General features: G+C 47.9%; 3 protein-coding genes and 2 pseudogenes across 4 annotated transcripts; 2 read left to right on the forward strand and 3 right to left on the reverse strand.

Moving 5' to 3' along the window:
• Window positions 1–780: 780 nt before the first annotated feature.
• Window positions 781–3,839, reverse strand: LOC123144389 (pre-rRNA-processing protein ESF2). Of its 2 annotated transcripts, none has more exons than XM_044563513.1 (8): window positions 3,599–3,839; window positions 3,092–3,392; window positions 2,402–2,453; window positions 2,097–2,164; window positions 1,742–1,831; window positions 1,518–1,648; window positions 1,141–1,278; window positions 781–1,050 (listed from the first exon to the last, which is right to left on the reverse strand). In XM_044563513.1, exons 2-8 carry the CDS (start codon window positions 3,363–3,365, stop codon window positions 1,030–1,032), a joined length of 774 nt encoding a protein of 257 aa, XP_044419448.1. In that variant the 5' UTR covers window positions 3,366–3,392; window positions 3,599–3,839; the 3' UTR covers window positions 781–1,029. The 2 variants fall into 2 exon arrangements, with proteins under 2 accessions (XP_044419448.1, XP_044419454.1); XM_044563519.1 differs by having other exon boundaries at window positions 3,092–3,418; window positions 3,599–3,826.
• Window positions 3,731–5,109, forward strand: LOC123080980 (pentatricopeptide repeat-containing protein At1g01970-like; annotated as a pseudogene).
• Window positions 5,110–5,207: 98 nt separating this feature from the next.
• Window positions 5,208–8,978, reverse strand: LOC123144380 (nucleolar protein 56). The gene is made up of 8 exons (XM_044563501.1): window positions 8,686–8,978; window positions 8,366–8,580; window positions 7,693–7,850; window positions 6,723–6,910; window positions 6,388–6,640; window positions 6,069–6,217; window positions 5,833–5,982; window positions 5,208–5,722 (listed from the first exon to the last, which is right to left on the reverse strand). The coding sequence occupies exons 1-8, from the start codon at window positions 8,888–8,890 to the stop codon at window positions 5,391–5,393; spliced, it is 1,650 nt and encodes a 549-aa protein (XP_044419436.1). The 5' UTR covers window positions 8,891–8,978; the 3' UTR covers window positions 5,208–5,390.
• A 2,388-nt stretch (window positions 8,979–11,366) lies between these two features.
• Window positions 11,367–12,467, reverse strand: LOC123144401 (NDR1/HIN1-like protein 10). Its single transcript, XM_044563523.1, has one exon. The coding sequence runs from the start codon at window positions 12,345–12,347 to the stop codon at window positions 11,724–11,726; it is 624 nt and encodes a 207-aa protein (XP_044419458.1). The 5' UTR covers window positions 12,348–12,467; the 3' UTR covers window positions 11,367–11,723.
• A 14,836-nt stretch (window positions 12,468–27,303) lies between these two features.
• On the forward strand, window positions 27,304–27,411 carry LOC123151489 (uncharacterized; annotated as a pseudogene).
• The last annotated feature ends 217 nt before the right edge of the window (window positions 27,412–27,628 follow it).

Raw genomic sequence — 27,628 nt, forward strand, 5'->3', positions numbered from 1 at the left:
CGAGAGCTTGAGAATTTGCGAGTACATAGATATCCCTTCCGCTTGCATACCATGTACTAGGAGTCAAAAGAACTCGACAACTATCCTCATTGTGATTGACCTGCTGTTAGCACGTTAAAAAGAATCAGGAATGTTGATGAAACGGTGTTTGAGGTTACCTGCTCCCATTTTATTCCCTGCTCCCATTTTATTCTCCGTCACCAGCTCTGGCCTTTCGCACTTTCCGAGTGCCCTTCTTTCGGTTCTGAAAGCTACGAGCATGCTGCAAGCATAATAATATATGACTCCAATGACAATTGAAGGTGTGTCGCGGCCTCCCGGGCGTTTTAAAAGAGTACCTGCTCCCATTTTACTTCATATGTTGCTCCCATAACTTGGCCAACTAGTTTATTCAACCTAATATGCATCCGGGGTGGTTGCCGTCCGGACGCCTGCAAAGCCCCTCACATCCTTGTTGGATGGCTCCCAATAAACTCTCCAAAGTAGTCAATCAAACACACTAAAGAACAGCCAGTCCACCATCGATGTACATAAAAAACCCAGGTCGGCCACGGTGTATATATTTAGATCTCTGTTTTATGCAGGGCGTCTATTTCTCCATTATTTGGCAATCTTTCCTGCAAAAAATGAAGAATTACTGTGAAAATTCTTATGTTCCAAACAAGCACGATCTGGAAATTGAGAACCTTCTTAGATGGATTACAGTCTTACCTCGTTTAAGATAGAAATAAAAATAAAAACTGTAACATGCCATGAGAATCACAACAGAACGAACAGTCATATGGCCAATACAGGGTAATATTACTTCACTGTTTAAAATTAACAACAGTGTACATCCATCCCAGTATTACAGCAGAAGCAATGCATATTTGGCAATCCGCAGTCACCAAATGACCAAACCATTCACCCTCCATTACAAAAACAACGACAGCCTAATCTACAAAGGCGGAGCAGATGGTGAAGACAGCAATGATCCTGTGCTAGAACATTCAGTTTGCAATGCTCCAGTCCACCAGGAATCAAAATCGATCATGATGAACCACCGAATACCTGCAAGTGCGATGAAAGCAGGTCAAATGACTAGCTGGCTAACATAAAAGCACCACCAGATAAACTGCCAGAGGGCTGCTCACTACTTACTCCGGCCAGAATATTTTTTGAGAGCTTTGCCTTTTTACTAGGGCCTCTCTCCTCAACTGCTCTATTCTGTCGAGGAATTGGACAGTCATTATTCGTCTCACCGACATCATTGGATTCTTTTCCTTCGTTCTTTTGCTTCTGTTTCAAGGATGTCCCCAACGTACATAAGAGATTTTAGTAATGAAACTTGCAGTGAACGGCAAAACAAGGGAGAAAATATCCAGTGTTCGGGCTAGCTTGTAACTGAAATGTTTTTCCTACTATAACCAAACCATGTGTCATCAAGTGTCTGGTAATCATAAATAAAGACACAGGACACAAAGAAAATCCCCAGCGTGAATTATGCTAGCAGAAGTATGTTAAACAGTAGAGCATACCTTTTTTATGCGCTCGCGAATAAATTTCTGTGTACGAGACTTTTCAGCATTAGAGAGATAATGATCACGTTGTTTCTTCGCAGCTGTTATCTCCAATGTTAATTTCTGTTCCCTGATATGAGTCTTCTCAGCTGCATTAAACCCCAAGGATTAGCCTACGTACAAATCAGTTCACATTACTGGCAAGTTTATAGCTACTTTACAGTTTTGTACTTTAGGCATACCTATTTCACCAACCAGATCATCCCATTTGAACTTCCTGAGATACTTTATGTTCCAGATGTCATAATAAAATGACGACCTCTTCTTCCCACCTAATAAAATACATCATTAACACAGCTGGTCATCAATAATTGTCAGACAAGAATAATTGAGCTCTCTCTCTAGCACACATTGTATAGCTCTTCAAACATGACAGAGCCGACAAAAGCAACCCTTTTGAGGCCAAAAAATTGAGGGGTTTGTTGAGGGTTGAGCAATAAAAAGGAAAAACAGATCATCCATGTTCAGTATATCTAATGTAAACCAACGGTGACATAGAAAGAATAAAACACATGAAACATAGAGCCGAGAACACACCTATTTGTTCACCATTAAGCAGATTAGCCACCCTCTTGGCGACACTTTTCTTTGCAAACTCAACCCACCTACAAAGATTTTGGGAACATTACTAAGGCCATACAATTAACAAATACAACAATAAAAATATGTCAAAATTGTGAAATACTACACATCATCTACCATATCTTTACATGACTACTCCAGAAATGCAATAAGTAGACAATTGTAAGTATTGCTCCATGTTTGACTTTCAGCATAAAACCGAAAAATGGGATCTAGCAAGTCTCTCCAAATCAGCTCATCTGTGTATTTTCATAACATACCCTTCGGAATAAGCCTTCGCTTTTACGTTACTATGCTTGCGATGACCTTGACCTGGAGGAAAGAGATGACATTAGTACATAACAGTCAAGAAGTTGGGTTCTTTTCATTTACAAATATGTAAGCATTATAAAGAGCAGTATAGCACTTCACATTCTAAGATGTACAACCACGAGGGACAGGAAAAACAACTCACTGTCGCTGCACGGTATACTGCCGCAGCAACATGTGTAATCAGCATGCAGAACATGATTATCATTTGTTGCCATGTTCTATTTGAATTTTCCCCTTCCCCTAGAAGAAATGAAGAATGCTTTCACAAATACAAGCAAGACAAACAAACCTAGAACTCCATGAACAGCCTTCCGCTACCGAAATACAGCCTTGCTACACATGTTGAGGCATGTTATTTGCAGCAGAAACTCTGCACGGGATTGATTACACGCATCTCCCTTGATCATCCAAGGGAGACTTGAACATGAGATAAATACGGTTTGTTCTCTTTGTTTTTTCTAGGCTAGCTAACATCACCGCATTGCCCTCTGCATATTCGCACGGAAAAAAAAAGTAGGGCTTTCAGCTTATTTGTGTTCCTCAAATGAACGCTGCTTAGCTTTGGCACCGTATCATCACAAATTAAACAAAAAAACGCAGCCGCCAATTCAGTCAGTTCATGACAGGGGATTGATCACCTTCGGGGACGAGGTAGATCCTCTGCACCTCGCCGTGCTTGGAGAAGATCTGGCGGACGTGCGACGGGTTCATGTGGGGAGGGACGTGGCTGAGGTAGCACACCCCGCGCTTGCTGAAGCCGCACAGACTCTTCTCGTTCTTGTTCAGAGGCCGCTTCCTCTTCTCCCCGGTGCCTCCACCCTCCTCGCCTTGGATCCCGGTGCCTCCTTCCTCCTCTCCGACCAGGTCTTCCTCTTCATCGGTGTGGCACTCGTTCTCGGTGGTCTCTGCCATGGGTGGCGGCCGGCGGGCTGACGGAGACTGCGCAGATCAAAAATCGAGGCCGGCTGGCCACACCTCAGTTCATAAATACAGACGCCAAACCATAACATTGATAAACTTGTAGCGAAAGGTATGATGAACTTCTGACTGAACTGGCAACGCACAAGAAATTCTAGCTTGCATCTGGCCACACTGCTGAACCTAACCGAATCCAAGCGGTACAGTAGGGGGAGGAGGCTGCTCACCTTGAGCTGGGGGAAGGCTCTGGAGTGGATATTGCTGGAGGGTGGACGGAGCAGGTCGTCCGGCTGCCGGCGGCGACCAACGGCAGCGGCCGCAGATGCGGGGATTTTAGTGCACGGCGACTGCGGGTGGTGATGGACGGAGTCCTGCGGGGTGAGGCGGAGATGAGACGGGGCGGCGGCGGCGGCAGGGGTTGCGAGAGGAGAGGCTCGCTCTGTTGGGGCCAGGCAAAACGGTTGGAGGTTGCACTTGGGGAGGGCAATCGGGTGTAATTTCCTACAACTCGTGCTTCTTGTTTTTTCCGAAGCTGGGCCTGGGCTGCTCAGAAAAATTGTTTACTGTTCTTACTTGACTCGCATCTTGTTTACCGAGTTTCATATTTATAATTTGTGAATTTCTGATCTCAACTCTTTACTGAACATTGAACTAGATTGAAATGGCTCAACTTCTGAATTGCATCAATGGTGACTGTTGCCATTAATTTTATCCCTTACGAATGGACTGTGTGTTGGCGGCTAGGCACTAGAGTATGCACTGCTGGAGGATTCTTTCGAAGCGAATGTGCCCAAACTGATACAAATCTACGGCAAGCAAAATCTGTTGCGGGAAGCCGACCGAGGAAGCATTCATGTCATGTGATCAGGTCGTGCTGAATGCGCTGCACTGGTGGACATGTACAGCAAGGCCTACATCCGAGCAGATATAGTATATGTTAGAGCAAGCACAAGATGTGATCAAACAGACGGAGGATCAACAGCAGGTCTTGGCGGGAAAACAAGTCTGCAAGGCTCTGCTCAGAGCCTACTCGTACAAAGGCGATTCAGAGGAGGCGCAACGAGTTTTCGACGGGGTACGGTGAACGCGTACCGCCTCTCCGATGGGATACTCAGCGCGTATGAGAATGCCAGCAGGCTGGATGGAGTTCCTGGCGGAGCTCCAAGAGAGCGGCGTCGTGATCGGCCAAGAGCCGTCGCGGCATGGTTCAGGAGGCTCGCTCATGGTGGTTCACGAGGTGGAGCAGGTCGTGGAGGAAGCGAGTGAGCGCAGCAAGAGCAAGCAGAGTGTTTCACTCCTCAAGGAAGGGATGGACCAAGAGTAGGAAGAGCCAAGACGGTGTCAACAAGGAATGGAGAAAAGGCAGAAGGAGCGAACACAGCATTTCACTACACCAGCAACCCAGCATTTCAGCTCAGTCCAGACGAAAAACAGGAGGAGCAAAATCACCAAGTCTGCAACTGAGGCGATTTTGTAACTCCAGTGCCATTAGCATTCACATTATGACAGTATGTTTTCAGAAATCACATGCACAATCATGAGTAACCACGTGAGGCAGGATGCCAGGATCTATGTTAGCAAGTGTATGTAGCTCAAGGCAACAGTAATGCCAACTTAACATTAATACATCTTGTTCAAAAAATGAAAAGCAGACTCTAGTGCTCAACATGCTCCTCAATTCGATTCATCTTCTTCTAAATTATAGAAGCCTCAAAATGTGTGCATTTGCAGAGGAAAATAACTTGGAAATAAGATTTGACATAACCAAGCAATAAAACACCCTCAACAACGCACATCCAATCAAAACATCCCAAGTGCTAATCAAGAAACAGCAAATAGTTGAACAGCCACCTCAATCCATGCTCTTCCACGTTATAGACCTCAAAATGTCATCAGCACCACCATAGGATGATGAAAGATTCATCAATAGTCGACACCCGATTAGATCCATGCTTGTACATAAATTATACAGTATACTAGATGTTTTAATTTCATCAAGCAGAACAAAGAGCTTCTAGTCTAGTCATCGGCCTCGGTTTTCGACTTCTTTTTCTTCTTCTTCCCTTCTGTGGCCGTCTTAGGCTCGACAGACTCTGCAGCGTCACGGTTCTTCTTTTTCTTTTTCTTGGGAGTCCCGTCTTGCTCGCCGTCGACATTGGCTGCCGCCATCTCTTGATCCTGGGGCTCCTCTAGCTTGTGCTTCTTTTTCTTTTTCTTCTTCTCTGTCCCTTCCTCTGCTGCGGCCGTGTTGGCAGGCTTATCAAGATCCATGGCGTCACCATCAGCCTCAGATTTGGACTTCTTTTTCTTACTTTTCTTGGCAGTCGTGTCACCGTTCTCCTTCTCCTTGTCTGCGAAAAGAATTGTTCAGGGCAAGGTGTAAATATACACATGTACAGAAAGACTTGAAATTAAGTGATTCATCAGAGACCAACATATATATAAAGAGAAGTACCCTTACCCTCCTCTGAGACTGCGTTGGTCATACCCTCCTCAATTGCAGCTTTCATTACATCAAGGTTCTTGCGTGGTGCAACACCCTTGTCATAAAAGTCTAATCTCTCCTCCACTTGTTCACGCAGTTTCTCACCGAAAATCGAGCTACTCATATCTGGAATTCATAACCCAGTGAGGAAAACAAACAGAAAAAGGCAGTCAGGATGTTTTAACCTTTGCAAACAAAGCCCTTCAACTAACCTGAATAACAGTCAATGCGTGAAGCAATTGAGCATTTGTTTGCCAGGTATCTAGCCATTCTTCCCTTGTTCTTGGTCGATGCACGACCAATAAAAGATGAGTGGAATATGAGGCCATACTTCGGTGTGTTTCCACGCGTTTTAAGAGCTCTGCAGTAAAATTAGGAAATCAATCACAGCATTTCAGAAGCACAGAGGACAAAGTCTGAATACTTGACAAAACAGTTAGTATTTGAGTAGAAGGGCAACTACAAATAAGAAAGCACAGCTTGCAAATAGGGTGTGGGAATTGCATAAGCAGTCCGGTCAGTCACAATTACCTGAAGAGCGCCTTCTCAGCACCTAGTATCTGGAGAGTGGAGGCAGGACATTTTGCAAGATTTGAAAGACTGCCAGCATGAGAGATTAACCGAGCTCCAACCATTTCACCAATCAATGACGTCAGATTTGGTGCAATATCATTCATCTTTGTCACCAGATATTCGTAGAGATTTTTACGGTACTCAGATAGATTCATGACCCTTTGAGCAAACTGTTGGACATTGATCAAATCAACTGGTGAAAGGTCCTGGCCTGAATATAAAAAGAAGATCACGTAAACTAAGCAACCGTGGCAACTACTGAGAAGCATATGAATTGTGGACATGGTTGTTACCCATAGATGCCTTTGCTGCTTCAACAATTTCTTTTGCCTTGTCCTCATCTCCAATCAGATCTGCTAAAGCTGGAATGTCTTTCTCAGACAAATCAGATTTGTTTACTACAAACTTGGCAAGCTTAGCATAAAGGTAGTTGTCATTCACAATTTTGACCAGCTCAGGAAAATGCCATCCATACCACTCCCTGCATCGTGGTTAAGCAACAATTAATACACCCATGCAACTAACACAACTACAGTGACAAATATTCAAAACTAGATACAGCGTCAACAAGGGTAAAAAGAAAAAGAAAAAATGTCATTACACCCACCGAAAGAATATAGTGTTCCCCGCAAAGAAAACAAAGCATACATGGTATAGGATATATTGCACAGTTGATAAGTTAAAATGATCTTTCACTACCATGTGATATGATAAGTTAAAATGATCTTTCACTACCATGTGATATGATAAGTTAAAATGATCTTTCACTACCATGTGATATACTGTAAGATAGTACAGTGTACACAGCACGTATGTCACTGTAAGACAGACAGTGACGTGACTGGACATGCAACTAACATAAACACAGGAAGATGTAAACTGAATGCACATGGTAAAACCAGAGACTTGGGCTTAGGGTTTGAAATATAGCATATAGACAAAATATGATTGATGCCACTGATGTAAAATAAAAACTGGTTACAAAAGAAGAGGCATACAAACGATATTAATCAAATTTCAGCTGTTTCTTTTAACTCCTGCAATCAGAAAATGGTGGCATAACCAGTATATACCGACAGCTAAACTGGAAAAGTAATGAACAAATGTCAACTCTAGTGCCTATACCTAGAACTTTCTCAGGACTTCTATGTCGCCATCAACTTTTCTTTTTGAGATAATACAAGTCTCATCGCGACAGCCAAACCAAAGAACCAGATACTGGTTAATAAATTAAGCAAATTAAGAATAAGATGAGGAACCAACCTCACTCTCATGGAGAAGGAATTGACATCCTTATCAAGTGTATCCAACAGAAAGATGGCTTGAATCACCATGTTATCCACACGATTCACATTGAACTTGACCTTTGCCCTGCTATAGCTATGCCCCAGACCTAACTGAGCCTTCTCCAGGTCAGATGGCTGCAATAATAAAAAACAAACAGAACAAAGTTTACAAACAAGTATATATGGAATAAGAGCAGTGATGGAATAAAACCCTTGGAGAACGATCAACATGTCAACAACCAATTTGTGAAACTGCAGGCAATTCACTGTATGATCTAGGTAAACTTAATTACTAAAAATGATGTGTCAAGCATAGGGTGGTAATTGTCCAACTCTCTGCACCGACTTGATGCAAAATCATACTCCCTCTGTCCCAAAATGAGTGTCTCAACTCTAGTATAACTTTGTACTTAAGTTAGTACAAAGTTGAGACACTTATTTTGGGACGGAGGGAGTAGTTCATACCACCAAAACATTAAACTTTTCCCACTGCTGCACAATCCTCTAAAATCAAATACGCCAGCCACAACCCAAGTCAGACCACAATGTGATTTAATTTATCCTACTACACAGCTTTACTGACAGTTCAATCTTTGCAGAACAATGTAATTAAAACATGGAAACTAGACGGGAATGAAAAAATCCATCACCTTGAGTTGGTCAATGAACTGATCGAAGTGCAGCCGCACGGCACGGAGCAGTTCCTGGACATAGTCGTTGGACTCGCAGGGGATTCCGGTGGCCTCGGTGATGTGGGACCCGACCTTGGGCTCCATGACGCCGACCCTGAACTTGGCCTTCTTCCCCTCCTTGACCTTGGGCAGGTTGAGCTCCAGGAAGGTCCTCAGCTCGTCGGTCATGATCCCTGGGCCACCAAAGGAGCATTCGCTCGTCACGGGGGTCATAAAGCAGGGGACTTGACACGAGGACTCCACCGGGAGAGGGAGGGAGGGGAGGGGGGGCACGGTACCTTCGGAGATGGCGTTGCACTGGTTGAGGGCGTCGACGGCGGAGAGGAAGGGGGTGAAGCCGGCGAGCTTGACGGCCTTGCTGAAGCGCTTGAGGTCCAGCACGGTGGAGCGGACGGCGTCCACGCTCTGCCCGATCTCGTCGATGCCGTGGGCGTGGAAGAGCGCGTACCCCGACGCCGACTCGAAGAGCAGGTAGAGCGCCATCTCGCCCGCGCGCTTCGCCGGCGGCGGCCGAGGGGTTTGGGGGGCGGAGGCGGGGGCGGGGAAGAGGGCTAGGGTTTAGGCCAGGGGATGTGGGCTTCGCCGGGGCCTTACTTATGGTGGGGTTTCCGTTGACGCTACGCTGGGAAATCTGGGCCGTCCGATTGGATCAGTGCCGATAGCCCAATTCTTTCCCCTCCTTTTGCTATCCTAACATTTTAAAAAAAATACATATTCAAGACTATTGAAATCACCATTTTAATTTCACTCATTTGAAATTTACATATTCAAGATTATTGAAATCGATTACTAATATGATTGAAATCACTTTTCTGTAAAAACAACTCGTGCATATGAAACATTTTTCAGTGTGAAACATGTGAAACTTATTATTTCAAAAATAAATAACTACTCCCTCCGTCCCATAATGTAAGACGTTTTTTAGCACTAGTGTAGTGTCAAAAAACGTCTTACATTATGGGACGGAGGGAGTAGTTATTTAAAAAACGTGAAGCTAATTGTCTCAGTTTATTTTTTAAAGGGAGTGAAGTCTTGTTTGGAACTACTGAAATTGTTTTTGAAAAGATTTTTTTCAAATAAGTCAAATCAGTTCTCTGAAATAAATTAAACAGATTTTTTGAAACTAGGTTCACGTATATCACTCGTTTGATAAGTAAGACATCCGCCGTTTCACAAGTGAAATAAGTGAAATCTGCTTTTTGATACACATGACACATATTTCGGTGTGAAATATGTGAACCTTGTTATTTAGAATTTTTAAACTAGTTATTTCAAACACACGAAATTTTGATTGTGTAAAAGAAATTATAATGAGTGAAATCTGTTTAATGAAGCAAGTGCTTTCTTGGAATAATTTAAATCGGTTTTTGAAATGATCGAAATCAATTTTTTCAAATGATTGAAATAATTTTTCTTGCAAAGTCGGTGAAATCAGTCTCTTAATGATTAAAACCAGTTTTTGGAATGAGTGAAATTATATTCTTAAATGAATGAAGCGAGTGAAGTTAGTTTTCAAGTGAAGTTATATTTTTAAATGAGTGAAATTATAATCTTAAATGAGCGAAATCAGTCTATAAACATGTGTGTGTTTTAAAGCAAGTGAAATTGATTATATGAAACAAGTAATTGGTATTTTAAAGCAATGAAATAAGCTTTAAAATATGTATGAAATATATTTTAAAAATGCATGAAATATGTCATTTGGAATGAGTGAGATCATATTTTTTAATTGAGTCAATTGTTACTTTGAATCGATGGAATGATTTTTGGAGATGGGTGAAATATGTTTTTTTTCAATTTGAGTGAAATATGTTTTTTGAGATCAGCGAAATTGAAACTAGTTCAAATGTATCCATAATTGATCTTATCCTGAAGGTCTTCCTGCTATGAATTCAAAATATATATATATATATATATATAATATATATATATATATATATATATATATATATATATAGGACAAATTTTATCTACAAGTAGTGGTAGTTACCACCATCTTTTTTGGCCTCCACGTGTCCCTGTTCCTAGCAGCGAGGCAACCGAGTGCGCTGGGCAGCGAACGTGGGCAGAATCCTCTAACCCGCTAGCAGCTTTAGGCAATTAGGCGGTGGAGAAAATAATATATATTTTTAAATAATGAAATCCCTAGTTTATAGGTGGGATAGTACGTCTAAGTTTTCAACTGTTTCTTTTATTCTTGGCTGAATGGATAAGGACGTGGGCGTGACTCTATTGGTTGGCACCGGATAAGGAAGTATGGTTACCTTTTTTTAATCCAACAGTACATATTCTTAGAACTTGTAATCCACGTATATAGGTTAACAGTTCTAGCACTTGCATTCGTTGTATTTCATGCTAATATACATTCAAGTAGTTCTCCAGTTTTTCTTTATTAAATTAGAATATATGTGAAGGCTATGCGCATCTAGACGTTAGCCTGCATGTCCAGGCCGTTCAAAAAAAAGTAGTATGTGCACCCAAAAAATGAAGTATATGGTATGAAGTATTTTTTTGTTGCGAGTATGAAGTATTCACTTTTTCTATAAAAAGTACGGAATATATAGTCAGAAGTATATAGTTTTTCCAAAAGAGAGTATGGAGTTTATAGTGTGAAACTATGTACTATATGATACGTAGTACACTTTTTTCCGGCAAAAAAGCATGTATATCATATAGTACATAGTTTGAAGTATATTACTATTGGAGTATGTAGTTCAGAGAATAGTATATGTATGTTATTTGAAAATAGTATATTCACGAGTATGGAGTATGCATATATCTCTCGCTTGGTTAAGGTGCATGTTGTATACTTCTTAATTGTAGTACTAGTATGGAGTATGGAGTATCCCAAAAAAGGTGTATGAGGAATGGAGTATGTCGAAATAAGGAGTATATTGTCCAAAATAAGGAGTTGAGTATGTAGTATGGAGTATATCACATGGTAGATACTTAGGTGGTAACGTCAAATCAACGGTGGATTCTTAGGTGGTAACTACCACTAGGTGGTAACTACCACTAGGTGGTAGAATCAAACCTGTTCTTTTACACCAGGAAGATAGCATCGAAAATATTATCATTACATCTTACACAACAAATAATTAATGAAAAAAAAGCAGCACACACACTTCAAATCAAAACATACGTGATGGTCGTGAAAGAATGGGAAGAAAAACACCACACACACACAAACCCACTTGAATTCCAAACGAACGGGCAAATGGTGTGATGGAATAATAAAAGTAATTAATGATGATCGTGGCCACACAAACCACGAACATGATCAATCCATGCATGCATACACCAGTAGAGTAATTAGCTAGCAGTTCTTCTCGGCCTTCTGGAGCTTGCACGTCACCTTCTGGAAGACGACGGTGGTGGAGTCCGGCTTGACAAGCTGCAGCTTGAGCGGGCACACGGCCTCGATCTTGCACTTGGTGTAGCGCGCCGTGTAGCTCACCTTGCGGGTCAGCGCCACCTCCACGTCGAACGTCCCGGTCTTGCTCTCCTTCGTGTACTCCTGCTCGCCGGCGCTGCCCAGGGACACGAAGGCGCCTTGGGACGAGGAGGTGAGGTGGTACACCCTGGTGGCGCCGGCGGGGTGCTTGTCGCCCGTGGCGGCGACCTGCACGCGGTCGAACTGCTGGCCGTCGAACCGATAGGCGGCCACGAACGGCTCCACGTTCTTCATGCTCATCGCCCAGTTGGGGTTGCGGACCTTGAGGGTGAGCGAGAGGTTGTAGGCGATCCCCGTCACCGGGGAGGTGAGCAGGTCGAACCTGGTGAGCGAGGCGTCCTCGACGGTGATGGTGACGTGGCGGAGGTAGACGAAGGCGGCCAGGAGGACGGCGAGGAGGACCACGACCGCGACGACGCCGAAGCAGATGAAGAGGTACTTGACTTCATCCCTCGTCAGGTAGCAGTCGTCGTCGCGGCCACACATTGTTGCCGCCGGCCGGAGGCTTTTCTTCTCGGTGGAGACGGCGTTTATCAGGAGTTTGCTGCCATATACTGACTCCAGAGGAGGTGGGTGTTTATCAGGCTGTGGCCTGTGGGTAGGATCTCTGGATGGGGATGGAAGCAAGCAAAGTATCTACGTGGCCCGTGTGATTGTGTATAGCATCTGCGAACAGCTCAACATGGCATGTGAATTTGCTTTTGTTATCCACACTCTGGTGGGAGCAGAGCATCCGACACGTGTGTATCGATCCTCTTGGCATCACAAAAGCGCCGACATATGGGTCCAGCTGTGTCTCAGGGTCCCTTGGAAACAAAACGCTGATATAAGAGCTACAGTGGCACTCCGCGGGCAGTGACAAGTCACACCTCAGATTTCACCCCCTAAATCCATACAACGCATGCAAAAGAAAAATTCTGCATACTGTGCAAATTACACTAGCCCGAACTGCGCTTCGTCGTCGTCGGATCTCTGTGGTGGGCACCGGGTAGAGGGGAGCGTAGGAGGGCTCGTCCATATCGGCAAGCATCTCGTCGACTTCTGCTTCCTGCTCCACCGGAAGGATACGGCGGTTGGCCTCCGCTTTGCCTCCGACTGGAGGGAATCGAGGATTGCATGCTGCACCGCCTGCAGATTCGCGTCCCCGTGCCCCCATGTCCTCCTCCTCTTCCTCCTCCTCCTCGAATCCTCTTCCGGATCCACCGCATCCGGTGGAAGCCCTGTGGCGATCCGGGCTTCGCACCTTGTCCGGATCTGCTCAAGGAGCTACAGCTGGCGCTCCGACGTTAGATAAGGGTAGCTCCTAACCTGTCAGCATGGTGGCATGGCTACTTGATTGTGGTGGCGGACGGCGAGCGGCCGACGATTGAAATGTGGAGGTGGACGGCAATTAAAAAGTGGCGGCAGCGGGCGAGAGGGGAGGAAATGTGGACAGGTAGGGTTTTGGGGCCGGCGCCTGTCTTAAATAGCCGGGCTAGGGGCCTTGCGCGGCGCGCCGCAGCGCCGACACGCGGCGCCATCAGTCTGTCTAGGGAGACGAGCTTCAGACCGTGGGTTTTGAAGTGTTTTCCTGGGGGGACCCGCATGTCGGTCCGATGTGGCGGACGCGGCCGGTCGCGCCCGAGCCTCTCCATATCTGTCCCAGATATGGGTTGGATATGAGGGGTCCATGTCAGCCCAGACGTTTGAGACTTGTTTGAGACGCCTGTCTATATTGTCTTTTTACCATACAATGACGGGCCGTCCTCCTGGGCGTTTGAGGCGCCCGACTATAGATGCTCTAATACCTCAAAAGTGAGACGGTCGGTGCGTCTGTCAACAAGACTCGGTCACCCCTCATTTCTACTATTTTCATAGTACACCAAGCTACGTACTGTATCAAACTACTCTAGTCGTCGTCTGATATTTTGATGACCTCGATGTCGGACGGAGCGACCTCGTGGTCGTTGACGGTGGGCTGCCACTCCACCTCCTCGTCGATCGCCACCTCCACGTTAGCGATGAGTTCCTTGCGCTTCATGTCTGCCTCGTAGTTGTAGCATCGGTTTCCCTTGAGTTCCACTGGATGGACTCGACGATGACCTACTTCTTCACTACCTTCTCTGCTTGGGCGACCCCGAATTCGGCCAGTGCATTGTCCATAGTGAATCCAGCCTGCTCCGGCGTCAGATAGGCCTCGCCCTTGTCCTCCTATGATTCATCCCACACTGCGTTCTCCATCTCAACGCCCCTCCTGCTCCGGAGAGTACGGAGGCATGCCGGCTACAATGCGAGCGATGCGTCGTGTGTAGGCGGCCCGCATCTCCTTCTGGATGGCCGCCTGTAACGCCCGGATAATTAGGCTACAGTAAAACTCTCCTAATGATGCCATGTCACCTCTGATTACTATTGCTAACCAAGTGTTAGTTCAAAACATTTCAAACTCAAAAAAATGAATTAGTGACAAACATCCAAAGTTTTCAAAAATTGAAACAAAAATGTTCGGGCAGTGTAAAAAATGGCATTGGTAATTATGGTGTAGAAGGCACAATTTTATATAAAGCTTAAATGCCCTAAATTAAATAAAACAGAAAAGGAAAATTAATAAAAGAAAAGAAAATTGCAAAGAAAACAAAACTAACAGGGAAAGAAAAGGAAGAACCCCCTCCCCCCAAACCCCCTGGGCCAACTGGCACATCTAACAACAGCCAAACCGGCCCGGCCGGGCCAGCCCACTCCCCCGTTCCCCCCTTTCCTGTTCCCCCGACCAGGGTCGGAACAGGGCGTGTCCCCGCCCAACCACCTCGCCGGCACCGACGCCGGGAGGGGATAAGGCCGCCACGCCCTCCGCCTCCTCGGTTCCTCCTCCCACTCGCCCCGCTCTTCCCCTCGGTCCCTGCGCCTCCCCTTCCCTCAGATCTACCTCGCTCCTCCTCCTCCCCCACCGCGTCCGAACGCCGCCATGGACCCGCCGCCATGAAACGCGCGGCCACAGCCATCACCATAAAAAGGATTCGATTCAACCAAAGTAATTATCTCAGGATCGACAAAGAATTCATAATTCTTATCGGTAACAAAGATAGGTGAAGTAGCAAAAGCAGGGTCATATTTCATTCTAGCATTTAGAGATTTCTGTTTAAGTTTAGCTAATAACTTCTTAAGATATGATCTATCATTGCAAGCAAGAATATCTCTAGTAGTTTCTTTATCCATAACATAACCCTCTGGAACAACAGACAATTCATACTTAGGGGGAGAACCTTCATCATCACTATCTTCAATAATATCAATTTCAAGAATTTCATTCTCTCTAACCCTAGCAAGTTGTTCATCAAGAAATTCACCTAATGGCACAGTATTATCAAGCATAGAAGTAGTTTCATCATAAGTATCATGCATAGCAGAAGTGGCATCATCAATAACATGCGACATATCAAAATTCATAGTAGAAGAAGGTTTAGGTGTCGCAAGGTTACTCAAAATAGAAGGAGAATCTAGTGCAGAGCTAGATGGCAGTTCCTTACCTCCCCTCGTAGTTGAGGGAAAAATCTTAGTTCTTTCGTCTTTCAAGTTCTTCATAGTGACAGTAGGTATAAATCCCAAGTGACTCAAAGAATAGAGCTATGCTCCCCGGCAGGTGCGAGAAAATAGTCTTGATAACCCACAAGTATAGGGGATCGCAACAGTTTTCAAGGGTAGCGTATTCAACTCAAATTTATTGATTCGACATAAGGGGAGGCAAAGAATATTCTCAAGTATTAGCAGTTGAGTTGTCAATTCAACCACACCTGGATAACTTAGTATCTGCAGCAAAGTATTTAGTAGCAAAGTAGTATGGAAGTAATGGTAACAGTGGCAAAAGTAACAGTAGCAGTTTTGTAGTGATTGTAACAGTAGCAACGGTAAAGTAAATAAGCAAAGCACAATATGTGAAAAGCTCGTAGGCATTGGATTAGTGATGGATAATTACGTCGGATGCGGTTCATCATTTAATGGTTATAACATAGGGTGACACAGAACTAGCTCCAATTCATCAATGTAATGTAGGCATGTATTCCGAATATAGTCATACGTGCTTATGGAAAATAACTTGCATGACATCTTTTGTCCTACCCTCCCGTGGCAGCGGGGTCCTAGTGGAAACTAAGGGATATTAAGGCCTCCTTTTAATAGAGAACCGGACCAAAGCTTTAGCACTTAGTGAATACATGAACTCCTCAAACTACGGTCATCACCGAGAAGTATCCCGATTATTGTCACTTCGGGGTTGTCGGATCATAACACATAATAGGTGACTATAGACTTGCAAGATAGGATCAAGAACTCACATATATTCATGAAAACATAATAGGTCCAGACCTGAAATCATGGCACTCGGGCCCTAGTGACAAGCATTAAGCATAACAAAGTCATAGCAACATCAATCTCAGAACATAGTGGATACTAGGGATCAAACCCTAACAAAACTAACTTGATTACTTGGTAAATCTCATCCAACCCATCACCGTCCAGCAAGCCTACGATGGAATTACTCACGCATGACGGTGAGCATCATAAAATTGGTGATGGAGGATGGTTGATGATGACGACGGCGATGAATCCCCCTCTCCGGAGCCCCGAACGGACTCCAGATCAGCCCTCCCGAGAGAGATTAGGGCTTGACGGTGACTCTGTATCGTAAAACGCGATGAATCTTTCTCTCTGATTTTTTTCTCCGCGAAAGCAAATATATTGTGACACCCGGATAATTAAGCTACAGTAACCTTCTACTAATGATGCCATGTCACCACGATTACTGTTGCTAATCTCGTGTTAGTTGAAAACGATTCAAATTCAAATTTGAGTTAATGGCAAACATCAAAAGTTTTCAAACGTTAAAACTAAATTGTTTGGTTTGCCGAAAATAATCCATAAATTATTTTGGTGAAGTAACCACACTTTTACAAAATGTTTAAATATTTTGAAATAAATAAAATAGTAGCAGAAATAGATAATTAAATGCCTTTTTCAATTAATAAAATATTAAGCTAATTTATTTAGTTGCCTGAACTAATGGGGCAGTGACATATTTGTGAAACTAAAATTAGTAACTAGTTTTGTATTTTAACTAAACTATAGCAATGTGAAACTAAAATAATACATGAAAGAATAAATAAAACAAAGTAAAATAAAACAACAGGTAGAAACCCCCTGGGCCACTTGGCCCAAATGGCCGAAGTTGCCAGGCCGGCCCACCTAGCCCCCCCTCGTTCCTCTTCCTCTGTTCACCCCACCCCCGTGGACACACAGCGCCCGTCCACGACGCCGATGGCCACGTGGCAGCCATCCGGTGCACCTCGGCGCCTACTAGGTTGACGACAACCCCTCCCAGATGCCCCGAAACCCTAGAGCCCTCCTGCCTTCCCCCCTCGCTTTCTCCCTCGCCAGATCCGCCACACCGAACCACCCGTTGCCACGGCAAAGCTCGCCGGCGTGGCTACCCTCCGCCCCGGCTCCTGGTTTCGGTCCCTCTGCTCCGCCGTCATCCTCTACGTTGCGTGAGGCCGCCCGTGGGAACTAGGACCCCCCTGCATCAAGCCCTGCATCATCTCCGTCATCCTCGGCCCCGTCGATCGTCGCCATCGATTCCGGCAAGGCCGAGCCATCTCCGAGGCCGCTGAGCTGCTCTACGCATCCACTGTGAGCTCCCTCTCGAAACCCGTCTCTGCCCCGTTCGATTTGGTGCCCGTAGCCACCGACGCCATCGGAGCTGAAGCTCCTCGCCGCCGGGCAATGTCACAGCCGTGGCCACAGCCACTACCTCTCGCGTCCGAGCACGGCGTTGTGCTCCTCGCCGTCCCCGTCTTCCAACGCGACCCCTACCTCCTCTCCCCGCGCCCTGCATCGTCGATGGCCAAGCATGCCCGAAGCCGCCATCGCTGGCATCGAACCCGGCCATCTCACGGCCAGCCAACACCACCGCTGGATGCGTGCGAACCTCACGAAGCCGTAGGTGCAAACCGCGTTCGAAACGAGCCACCGTAGACGAATTCCGACACCTCCCGTGCGCGCCGCCGTGGTTGTGGTTGCCGACGATTAGCTGGCGGCGCTGACGTGGCACCACTAACCCAGCCACTAACCCCTCTCTCTGTGCCGCTGACCGCTGGGCCCCACGCGCTAAGTAATTATTTGTTAATTAAACTACCTAAATAGTCCCTGACAGTCAGGCCCCACGCCGTTAATTAACCGTCCTTTTTATTAACCCATAGATTAAGACCACTGTCACTGACAAGTGGGGCCCTGTCACTGTTCCAGTGGATAGGGCCGTCATAGTCACCCTGCTGAGTCAGCAGCTTGGCTCACCAGTCAGCCTCTGCTGACTGGGCAGTTGACCAGTCAACTGGGCCCTCTGTCAGCCACGTATGCACCTCTCTGAGTACACTCTCTGTGTACCCATAGCACTTTATTCTTTTATTTCGAAATAATATTAATTTCAGAAAATTTAGAAAATGATTTAAAACTTTAAAAATTAATATAAAATAAACCGTAGCTCAGATGGAAAAACTTTGTACATGAAAATTGCTCAGAACGACGAGACGAATCCGGATATGCAGCCCGTTCGCCCGCCACACATCCCTAGCATAACAAACACGCAACTTTTCCCTCCGGTTCATTTGTCCGAAAACGCGAAACACCGGGGATACTTTCCCGGATGTTTCCCCCCTTCTCTGGTATCACCTCATACCGCGTTAGAACACGTCTAGCTCTGCCTGTTGTCCTGTTTTGCACTTGCTTGCTATGTATTTACTGTTTCTCCCTCCTCTTCCCTTCGATAGACCCCGTGACGGTGCTGATGCCCCTGTGGTCGACTACGTCACCGACGACCCCTCCTTGCCAAAGCAACCAGGCAAGCCCCCCCTTGATCACCAGATATCACCTATTCTCCTCTATACTGCTTGCATTAGAGTAGTGTAGCATGTTACTGCTTTCCGTTAATCCTATTCTGATGCATAGCCTGGCATTGTTGCTACATCTGTTGATACCTTACCTGCAATCCTAAATACTTAATATAGGATGCTAGTTTATCATCTGTGGCCCTACATTCTTGTCGGTCTGCCTTGCTATACTATCGGGCCATGATCACTTGGGAGGTGATCATGGGTATATACTATACATTTATACATACTACAGATGGTGACTAAAGTCGGGTCAGCTCGTTGAGTACCCGCAAGTGATTTCGATGTGGGGGCTAAAAGGACAGGTGGCTCCATCCCGGTAGAGGTGGGCCTGGGTTCCCGACGGCCCCCGACTGTTACTATGTGGCGGAGCGGCCTGGCCCTGGTCGGCGTTCGCGGTTACTTCAAAATAACACGCTTAACGAGATCTTGGTATTTGATCTGAGTCTGGCCACTGGCCTATACGCACTAACCAACTACACGGGAAAGATATGGACACTCGACGTCGTGGTATCAGCCGAAGCCTTCTTGACGTCAGCGACGGAGCGGCGCGCGCCGGATTGGACCGCGTAACATGACTTCCTTTGTAATGGAGGTTGCTAGGTATGCTTCCGGCCGCCCTCGCAACGTGCAGGTGTGCAATGGGCGATGGGCCCAGACCCCTGCACGCATAGGATTTAGACCGGCGTGTTGACATCTCTGTTGTGCCTAGGTGGGGCTGCGACGTGTTGATCTTCCGAGGCCGGGCATGACCCAGGAAAGTGTGTCCGGCCAAATGAGATCGAGCGTGTTGGGTTATGTGGTGCACCCTGCAGGGAAGTTTATCTATTCGAATAGCCGTGTCCCTTGGTAAAAGGACGACCCGGAGTTGTACCTTGACCTTATGACAACTAGAACCTGATACTTAATAAAACACACCCAGACAAGTTCCACAGATAACCTGGTGATCACTTTTCCACAGGGCGACGAGGGGAGGATCGCTGGGTAGGATGCTATGCGATGCTAATTGGAGGACTTCAATCTACTCTCTTCTACATGCTGCAAGACGGAGGCTGCCAGAAGCGTAGTCTTCGATAGGACTAGCTATCCCCCCTTATTCTGGCATTCTGCAGTTCAGTCCACCGATATTGCCTCTTTACATATATACCCATGCATATGTAGTGTAGCTCCTTGCTTGCGAGTACTTTGGATGAGTACTCACGGTTGCTTTTCTCCCCCCTTTCCCCCTTCCCTTCTACCTGGTTGTCGCAACCAGATGTCGGAGTCCAGGAGCCAGACGCCACCGTCGCCGACAACTCCTACTACACCAGAAGTGCCTACTAATACGTGCAGGCTGCTGACGACGACTAGGAGTAGTTTAGGAGGATCCTAGGCAGGAGGCCTGCGCCTCTTTCGATCTGTATTCCAGTTTGTGCTAGCCATCTTATGGCAACTTGTTTAACGTATGTCTGTACTCAGATATTGTTACTTCCGCTGACTCGTCTATGATCGAGCACTTGTATTCGAGCCCTCGAGGCCCCTGGCTTGTATTATGATGCTTGTATGACTTATTTTTTTTAGAGTTGTGTTGTGATATCTTCCCGTGAGTCCCTGATCTTGATCGTACACGTTTGCGTGTATGATTAGTGTACGATTGAATCGGGGGCGTCACATATATGGAGTTGGAGTTGAGGTCGGTGGACGTCCAGGGGGCTTACGAGGCAGGGGAGTGCGCCCTAGGGGAGGGGGCGCCCCCCCCCCCCGCACCCTCGTGGACAGGGTGTGGGCCCCCTGACGCTAATTCTTTCGCCAGTATTTTTTATTAATTCTGAAAAGTTGCTCTGTGGATTTTCAGGTCATTCCGAGAACTTTTATTTCTTCACAAAAATAACACCATAGCAGTTCTGCTGAAAACAGCGTCAGTCCGGGTTAGTTCCATTCAAATCATGCAAATTAGAGTCCAAAACAAGGGCAAAAATGTTTGGAAAAGTAGATACGACGGAGACGTATCACACATCCAGGAGTTCATGAAACCCAGTGCCAATCCTTTCTTCGGTAGCTCTGTTCATATATCCGAGGGGTAGACTGAAGACACGAAACCACATTGGAATCAAATTGAAATCATATTCCTCCACCATCTTCTCCGGATCAAACTCCTCCATTACCAGGAGCTCGTTGTCAAACCACCATGGGCCTTCTTCCAATGCACGCCTCCATCCTGCCGGCTGGCGAAATGTAAACAAGAAAACATTGGCTTCTATCTCCTTGCAATCGATACCCTTAATGGGGCACCAGATTCTTCCCAGAGTTTGTCCGACCACACTCGCATGTGTTAATTTCTCAGAAAACAACTTCCCCACTGCCTGAGGTTCATCTGGTGCCCAGTCATAAGACTACCCTTTCTCAGCCTCACCGATCTTCAAACCCCTCTTCTCCGCCACACCCAACTTCAACCCTTTAATCAGACCTTTGACGTCCTCCATCTCCCCTCGCCCCCAACTCCAAAACTACAGAAACCCTAGGGACGGACCAGGTGGTGTACAACCGTGTTCCCTAGCACACGAAAGGCCTTTGGTGGATGGGATGGGTGGATGGGTGAGCGAGGAACGATGTACGGGTTTAGCAAGGCGCACCGGACGAGGTTGGGATGAAGCACCAGCGATCTAGATCGGCAAATCGCCAGGAACCCTAGCTGTATCGGGATCAGCTCCACGATCGCCATCTCTCGAGCCGCTCCCGCTCCCTCGCTAGGGTTTCCCACCGCCGCCGCCGGCCGCCCGGCTCCTTCCCGCCGGCGCCAGCCGCCCGGCGCAGGCCTCCCTTCCCCTCCCCTCCCCACCCCCATCCCCTCCTCCTCGTTCCGCCGCCTTCGCCGTCTCCCCGGGAGGCGGCCGGGGCGGCGCGCGCCCCCCAACCTCTCATCCGTCCTCCTCCGCCCTTTCCCCCCCCGCCGCCAGCGGTCGCCCCCGGGTCCGACCGGGTGGTGGCGGCGGCGGCGGGTCGTCCCTTACCCGCGCGCTCTCCTCCTTCCCGGGGTGGGGGAGGCGGCGGCGGTGCTTGGCTGGTGGCGGCCCGGCGTCCTGGTGGCGGAGGCCGGCGGCGCTCGCCGCGGTGGTGCCGCCTCTTTGCAACGGGACGCTCCGGTGGTGCTGGGTGGCCGGTGGCGCGTCCCATCTGGGTCCTGGCGGGTCGGGTCCGGCTCGACTGTGCCGCTCTCTGTATGGGAAGGCTGGGGAGCGGCTTGGACTGGGGCTGCGGCATCAACAACGTGCCAGCTGCTGCGCGGAGGCGGGACCTATCCGGGCCTCTGAGGGACCAGGCCTGTGGGTCCACAGGCCCGGTAGGCTCCTGCTTTGGCGTCCGGTCGGCTACCGTCATGGACGGTGGAGGTGGGGCCCTCCCGTATGCTGACAGTGCGGCTGCCCTAGTCCTGACTCCTCTTCTTCGTTGTGCAGACCATCTTCGCGGTGCCGTGGTGAGACAGCGTGGGAAGCTTCGTGTCCGTCTTGGCGCTGGGTGGTGGTCGGTTTGGTGGCGAGCTCCAGAGTGCCTGAGGTGGAGGATGGGATCGGGATAAATCCTTGTTGGATTGGTCGACACAGACGCGGTGGCGCCTGAGGGTACCACCGGACCTTCCTGGAGGGCGTCGGGGCTACCCTTCCTCTCTCCTCGTCGTGTACCGGGGGAAACCCTTAGCAGCAGCGTCGCCGTCGCCGCTTCCCTTCTTGGAGGTGTTGATTGGTACCGGCGCTTCGGAGTCTCGGAGCTTGGTGGGGGATCTTCGGTGGACGCAGCGGTCGCGAGGCTTCGTCGTTTTTGTCGATCCGTCGTTATCGGCATTTGTTTCTTTTGGGCATGCTTGTGCTGCTTCCGCCCCAACACCTATCGTTGGCTGTATCGGATGGTTGCTTTGGAATACAAAGCGGGAAAAAACCCTTTTTCTCATCAGCTCCACGATCGCCCCTCCCTGAAAAACGCCAATCGCCACCATAACGGGCGGACCTACAAGGAGAAAAGTCGGTTAAGATGTAAAGATGGAGGAAAAAAAATGTGTACTAGGTTGCTAAGTGAAAAGAAAAAGGAGAGAGTGATTTTCTTTTTTTAGAGGTAAGCCGTCCACGGATTTAACAGTGGTATCGTTGTGACCATTGCGCTTGAGCAGTGTTTCGAAAGAAAATGAATATAACACGGTATTTATTAGGACGTTAAATGAAACCCAGGGTTGGCTCATAGACGCGGAGGGGATTCGGGACGGGAGTCGTTGCTTCGTTCGAAATTTGTCCTGGGGGTAGAATTGTCAATTGGTAGCGAACGTTTTCCCCTTCCCCCCACCTCGAATCGAGCGAGGCGGCGGGCGGCGGCGGCGGCGAATCGGGGGGATCTGCTCCGATCGAGATCCCAGACAGACAGAGAGAGAGAGGGGGAAGGGAGTCGAGAGCTCGCGGCGAAGATGCTGACCCTCCTCTCCGACCTCGCGGAGATCGCCCAGGACGTGGACGCGCCCGGGCGGGACGCCGTGCTCCTCCGCGTCGACCGCCTCCGACACGCCCCGACGGCCCTGGAGGTCCTGCTCCACCTCGTCGAGCACCACGACTGGCGGGTGCTCAACCTCCGCCACGTCAGGGAGGCGGCGGCGCTGGGCGGAGCGCTGACCGACGCCAAGCGCTTGCTCCGAAGGCTTCGCCGCGCCCTCGTCAAGCTGTCCGAAGCACGCGGGATTCTCCTGGAATCCATCACGAGGATTCAGGACAGCTACAGGGGTTTCCTCCTGCCTGATCTCGCCGGGTTCGAGGCCCTCTGCGCTGGAGTACACGGCTTCATCGTCGCCGCTGAGTCGCACCAGGTGGGCAGCGGGAGCCTGGTGGCTGGCATCGACTCTCAACTCGAGGCCGTGCGCCGGCGTTGGCCTAAGATGAACTTTGCCATCCCATCCTCCTTCAAGCGCTACGACCTGTACATCGACTTGAACGAGTCCATCCTGTTCCTCCGCCGAGCTCAGGAGAAGGTCGACAGGAGGCTGTCCCGCCTTCACCCTGTCGTCGCCACTCTGCAGGAACAGGCAGCACGCCTGGAGGAAACGACGCACGGGGTGAGTCGTCCAGCGCCCCAGACGCTCAACATCGCCAGGTCCCTGTGGACATCTACCTCCGCACTCGCGCACTCAGCCGGCAACTCTATATACGACGTTTTGATTCCCAGCATCGCCAATCATCTGGAGCTGCTCCGAGTTTCCCTGGCCGCACCCCTGGCACTTCCATACCAGTGGTTCACTGGAGACATCAGCATCCGTTCGCTCCGTGACATCGCCGACCTACGCCACGTCTCCCGTCTGCTCCTCAACCATGAGGATGAGCCCTCCCACTGCATCAATGTCGTCGTCGGTGGAGTGAGGGCGCTCGTGGAGGCTCACAGAATGCACGTACAGCTGATCACCGGTGTCCAGGAGCGCGGGTGGGTGGTGCAGGGACTGCCCAAACTCGCGCACGCGGTTATGCTCTGCGACGGACTCTCCGCCCTCAAGGCTGCCTTGGACAGAGCGCACCGGGGGAACGTCTACAGTGCTGATGGTGAAGTGATTGCCCCTGAATACTTTGATGATGTGCGTGAGCGTGCATCAGAGGTTCAAGACATCGTCGACAGCAACCCTACTGTCATCTCCTCTGGGGCACCTGCTCTCCTCACCCGCGTGGCAGAGCTCTTAGACAATAAGCGGCAGGACCAGGTTTTCGGTGTTATTCTGGAGCTGAACGCCGTTCAGCGTGAGCATGTCATTTTCATGTAGGCATGATTGCATGATAGTCTCTGTTGTGATTCTGGACTGAACGCCGTTCTGCGTGAGGATGCCATTTTCATCTAGGCATGATTGCATGATAGTCTCTGTTGCGTTGCTGGGCTGAACATCGTTCACCATGTGGATGTCATTTTCTTGTATGCATGATACTCTCAGTTGACATACGATTGGACATGACATGAGATGAATACTAGCTTAATGCTCCATATGATGATTGAACTGGTGTTCTCTTGGCTGTAGTTTTCTTAGAGTTTGCTTGTTTCTGTTATGCTTGAGCACTTGGTTGTGTTCTTGCTGCTGGCTGTGCTTGAGTAGTTGCTTCTATCTAGTGTGCTTGAGCACTTGGTTATGTTCTTGCTGCTGGTTCTGTTGTTGTTGCTGCTGGCTTAGTCCTCTTTGATGGCCTGTTTGATTGCTCCTGGCAAATGGAAGAGAAGTATCAATAAGAGTCCCTACAATTAAGAAAGATCAGTATTAAATCCCAGAGAAAAGATACCACCTCTATGCTTCGTTTTTGCTCCCTTTCCTATTTCTTTTTGCTGCTCTAATGTAGGTGCCATTGGATTGCTTGCCTCTTTCTGGATTCTGAAGACATTTTCTTTTGTTATGATCATAACTTCGAGATACAGAACATCTTATTCTACAACCCTTCTTTGTCAGCTTTCCATTTCTTTATTTTTTCACCTTCCTCTTTTCTTCTTTTTGTCTTCTTTCTTCCTGGCATTATCCTATGAGGTGGTGGATGTGGCTTTGGATTTTCTGACACTGGCCAACTCTCTTTTCCCACAACTGGTTGCAGCACATGATCATATATCTTGGTTGTATTCAGTGATGGAGGAGCATGTTGCAATGAAACCATATATCTTGTTATATCTTTGCCACAAGTGTAGATTGCCCTTACTCTCTCCGTTCCAAAATAGATGACCCAACTTTGTACTAAAGTAGGTGATGGAAATTGGCTAATCCATACTTCAGCAGTGCTTGTTTGAATTCTCGGCTATCGGTAAATGCCATTCCAACTGCAAACTCTGGCTTTTCATTATTGTCATCAAACACTCTATGTGTTGTCTTCTTCCTCTTTACTGCATCAACCTCTCAATCACTGCCTTCATCGTACGATAGATCATCATCACTAACAAAATATGGTGTCCCTCTCCATCTGAATCTTCAAGATTGCAGGTTTCTGGCACAGTAAATTCATCAGGGACATTACAAGATTTATGTTCTTCTTGTCTCAAGTCAACATCTTCCTTTTCACTTTCTCTCAGTTCTTTTGCATATTTCCTCAACTCGAGGACTTCATCTTCAGAAGCAGAGCTATTACTCTCTGATGGGGGAACAACATAATCACTGTCACCTGAAGGTGCGTCATCACTATCTATTTCCTCTTCCTCTCCAACTAAGATAGCTTTTTCCTTTGCTAACTGGTAACTTATCTCTCTCTTCTCAAGCTGATCGAATAAGTTTGAGGATTGCCAAGCCTCCGGTTCTGGAACTTGCTGCTCCTCCTCTGCTCCATATTGTTCAGTTGATCGATCACGTGATTTATCTTTACCATTTGTTGGACCTAAGTTTTCACATAGATAGATAACAAGTTCGAGTATTAGTAACCTCTTCTGTTCAAATCATATGCTTATTACTCTATAATGTCTGATTTCCAATGGCAATGACATGCTTGGGATCAGGTTGGCTGAACAATTGAAGAGTATTACATATTAAAGACAAAATTTAGTGCTTCCCTGCCCTCAACTTGAGGGCTGATTTTCAGTTGAATCAAGCCATTAAGTATTAACTACTAGAAATATTGTTGCCATGGACGCCAGTTGTGAAGGTTCTAACAGTATGCTAAACAGTACACACAGATTTATACTGCAAATCTTCCCTCAAGATCTTATCTGCAGCATTGCTTATGTTGTCTGGACGCTACCACTCTTGAGAGGCTAGGAATCCTTGTGCCTAAGAAACATAGTGATTTAACTAAGATTCCTTGGTTGGGCATGTTAGAATACTTGTATGCGTATTATGGTGCAAGTATAAACCGTATATACGCTGTAGGGCCGGCGCGGCATGTTTATCTCTTGTAACTCGGTTGGTAGGATGTTGAATTGATCTCTATCTTGTATAGTTAACTTGGAGATCAATCCAACAACCTAACCAACTAAATCTTGTAAACCCTAGCCGCATTGTGGCCTATATATAACACGCAACGCGTCCCTGCTAGGCATACGCTTAACACAATCTTATATGGTATTCAGAGCCTCCTTCTCTAGCACATCACGCACCCATGGCCTCCTCAAGCTCTGCTGTCGCCACACCAGCCCTCATCCCGATCGCCGATCGTCTTCACCGCTCCAACTTCTTGGTGTGGCGCGCGCAGGCCATGGCAGCTATCCGGGGCGCGCAGCTCGTCTCCTACCTCGACCCTGAGAGGGAGCTGCCGGCCCGGAAGCTCACGGACAAGGAAGGCAAGCCCACCGATGTGCCCAATCCGGCATACGACATCGACAGGGCTCGCGACTCCCAGGTGCTGAGTTTCATCTTTAATTCAATCTCCGCACCAGTGATGATCCAGGTTGCACACTGCAACACGGCGGCCGAAGCTTGGGTCGCCATCACGGAGATCTTTATCTCCCAGACTCAGGCGCACATCGTCAACACCAGAATCGCTCTCTCCATGACGAAGAAGGGCAACTCGACGGTGGTCGAGTACATCGGGCGCATGAAAGCGCTCGGTGACGAGATGACATCTGCAGGAAAGCCTCTCACTGACGATGACATGGTGTCCTACATCCTGGCGGGGCTCGATTTCGACTACATGCCGTTCGTCTCCACCATCTGCGCCCGAACTGAATCCATCAAGGTGAGCGAGCTTTACTCGCAGCTCATTAACTTCGAAAGCAGGCTGGCTATGTTTGAGGGCGGCGGCCAGTCGTCCCACTCCTCCGCCAACGCCGTCTCACGTGGCGGACGTGGCGGACCCAACCGCGGTGGTGGCCGCGGTGGCAATGGTGGTCGCTATGGAGGCGGCCGAGGAAACGGAGGCGGTGGCCGTGGCCAAGGCCGCGGTGGTGGCCGCGGCAATG

The sequence above is a fragment of the Triticum aestivum genome, chromosome 1B (genome assembly GCF_018294505.1).
Source record: "Triticum aestivum cultivar Chinese Spring chromosome 1B, IWGSC CS RefSeq v2.1, whole genome shotgun sequence".
NCBI classification, from domain to species: Eukaryota; Viridiplantae; Streptophyta; class Magnoliopsida; order Poales; family Poaceae; genus Triticum; species Triticum aestivum.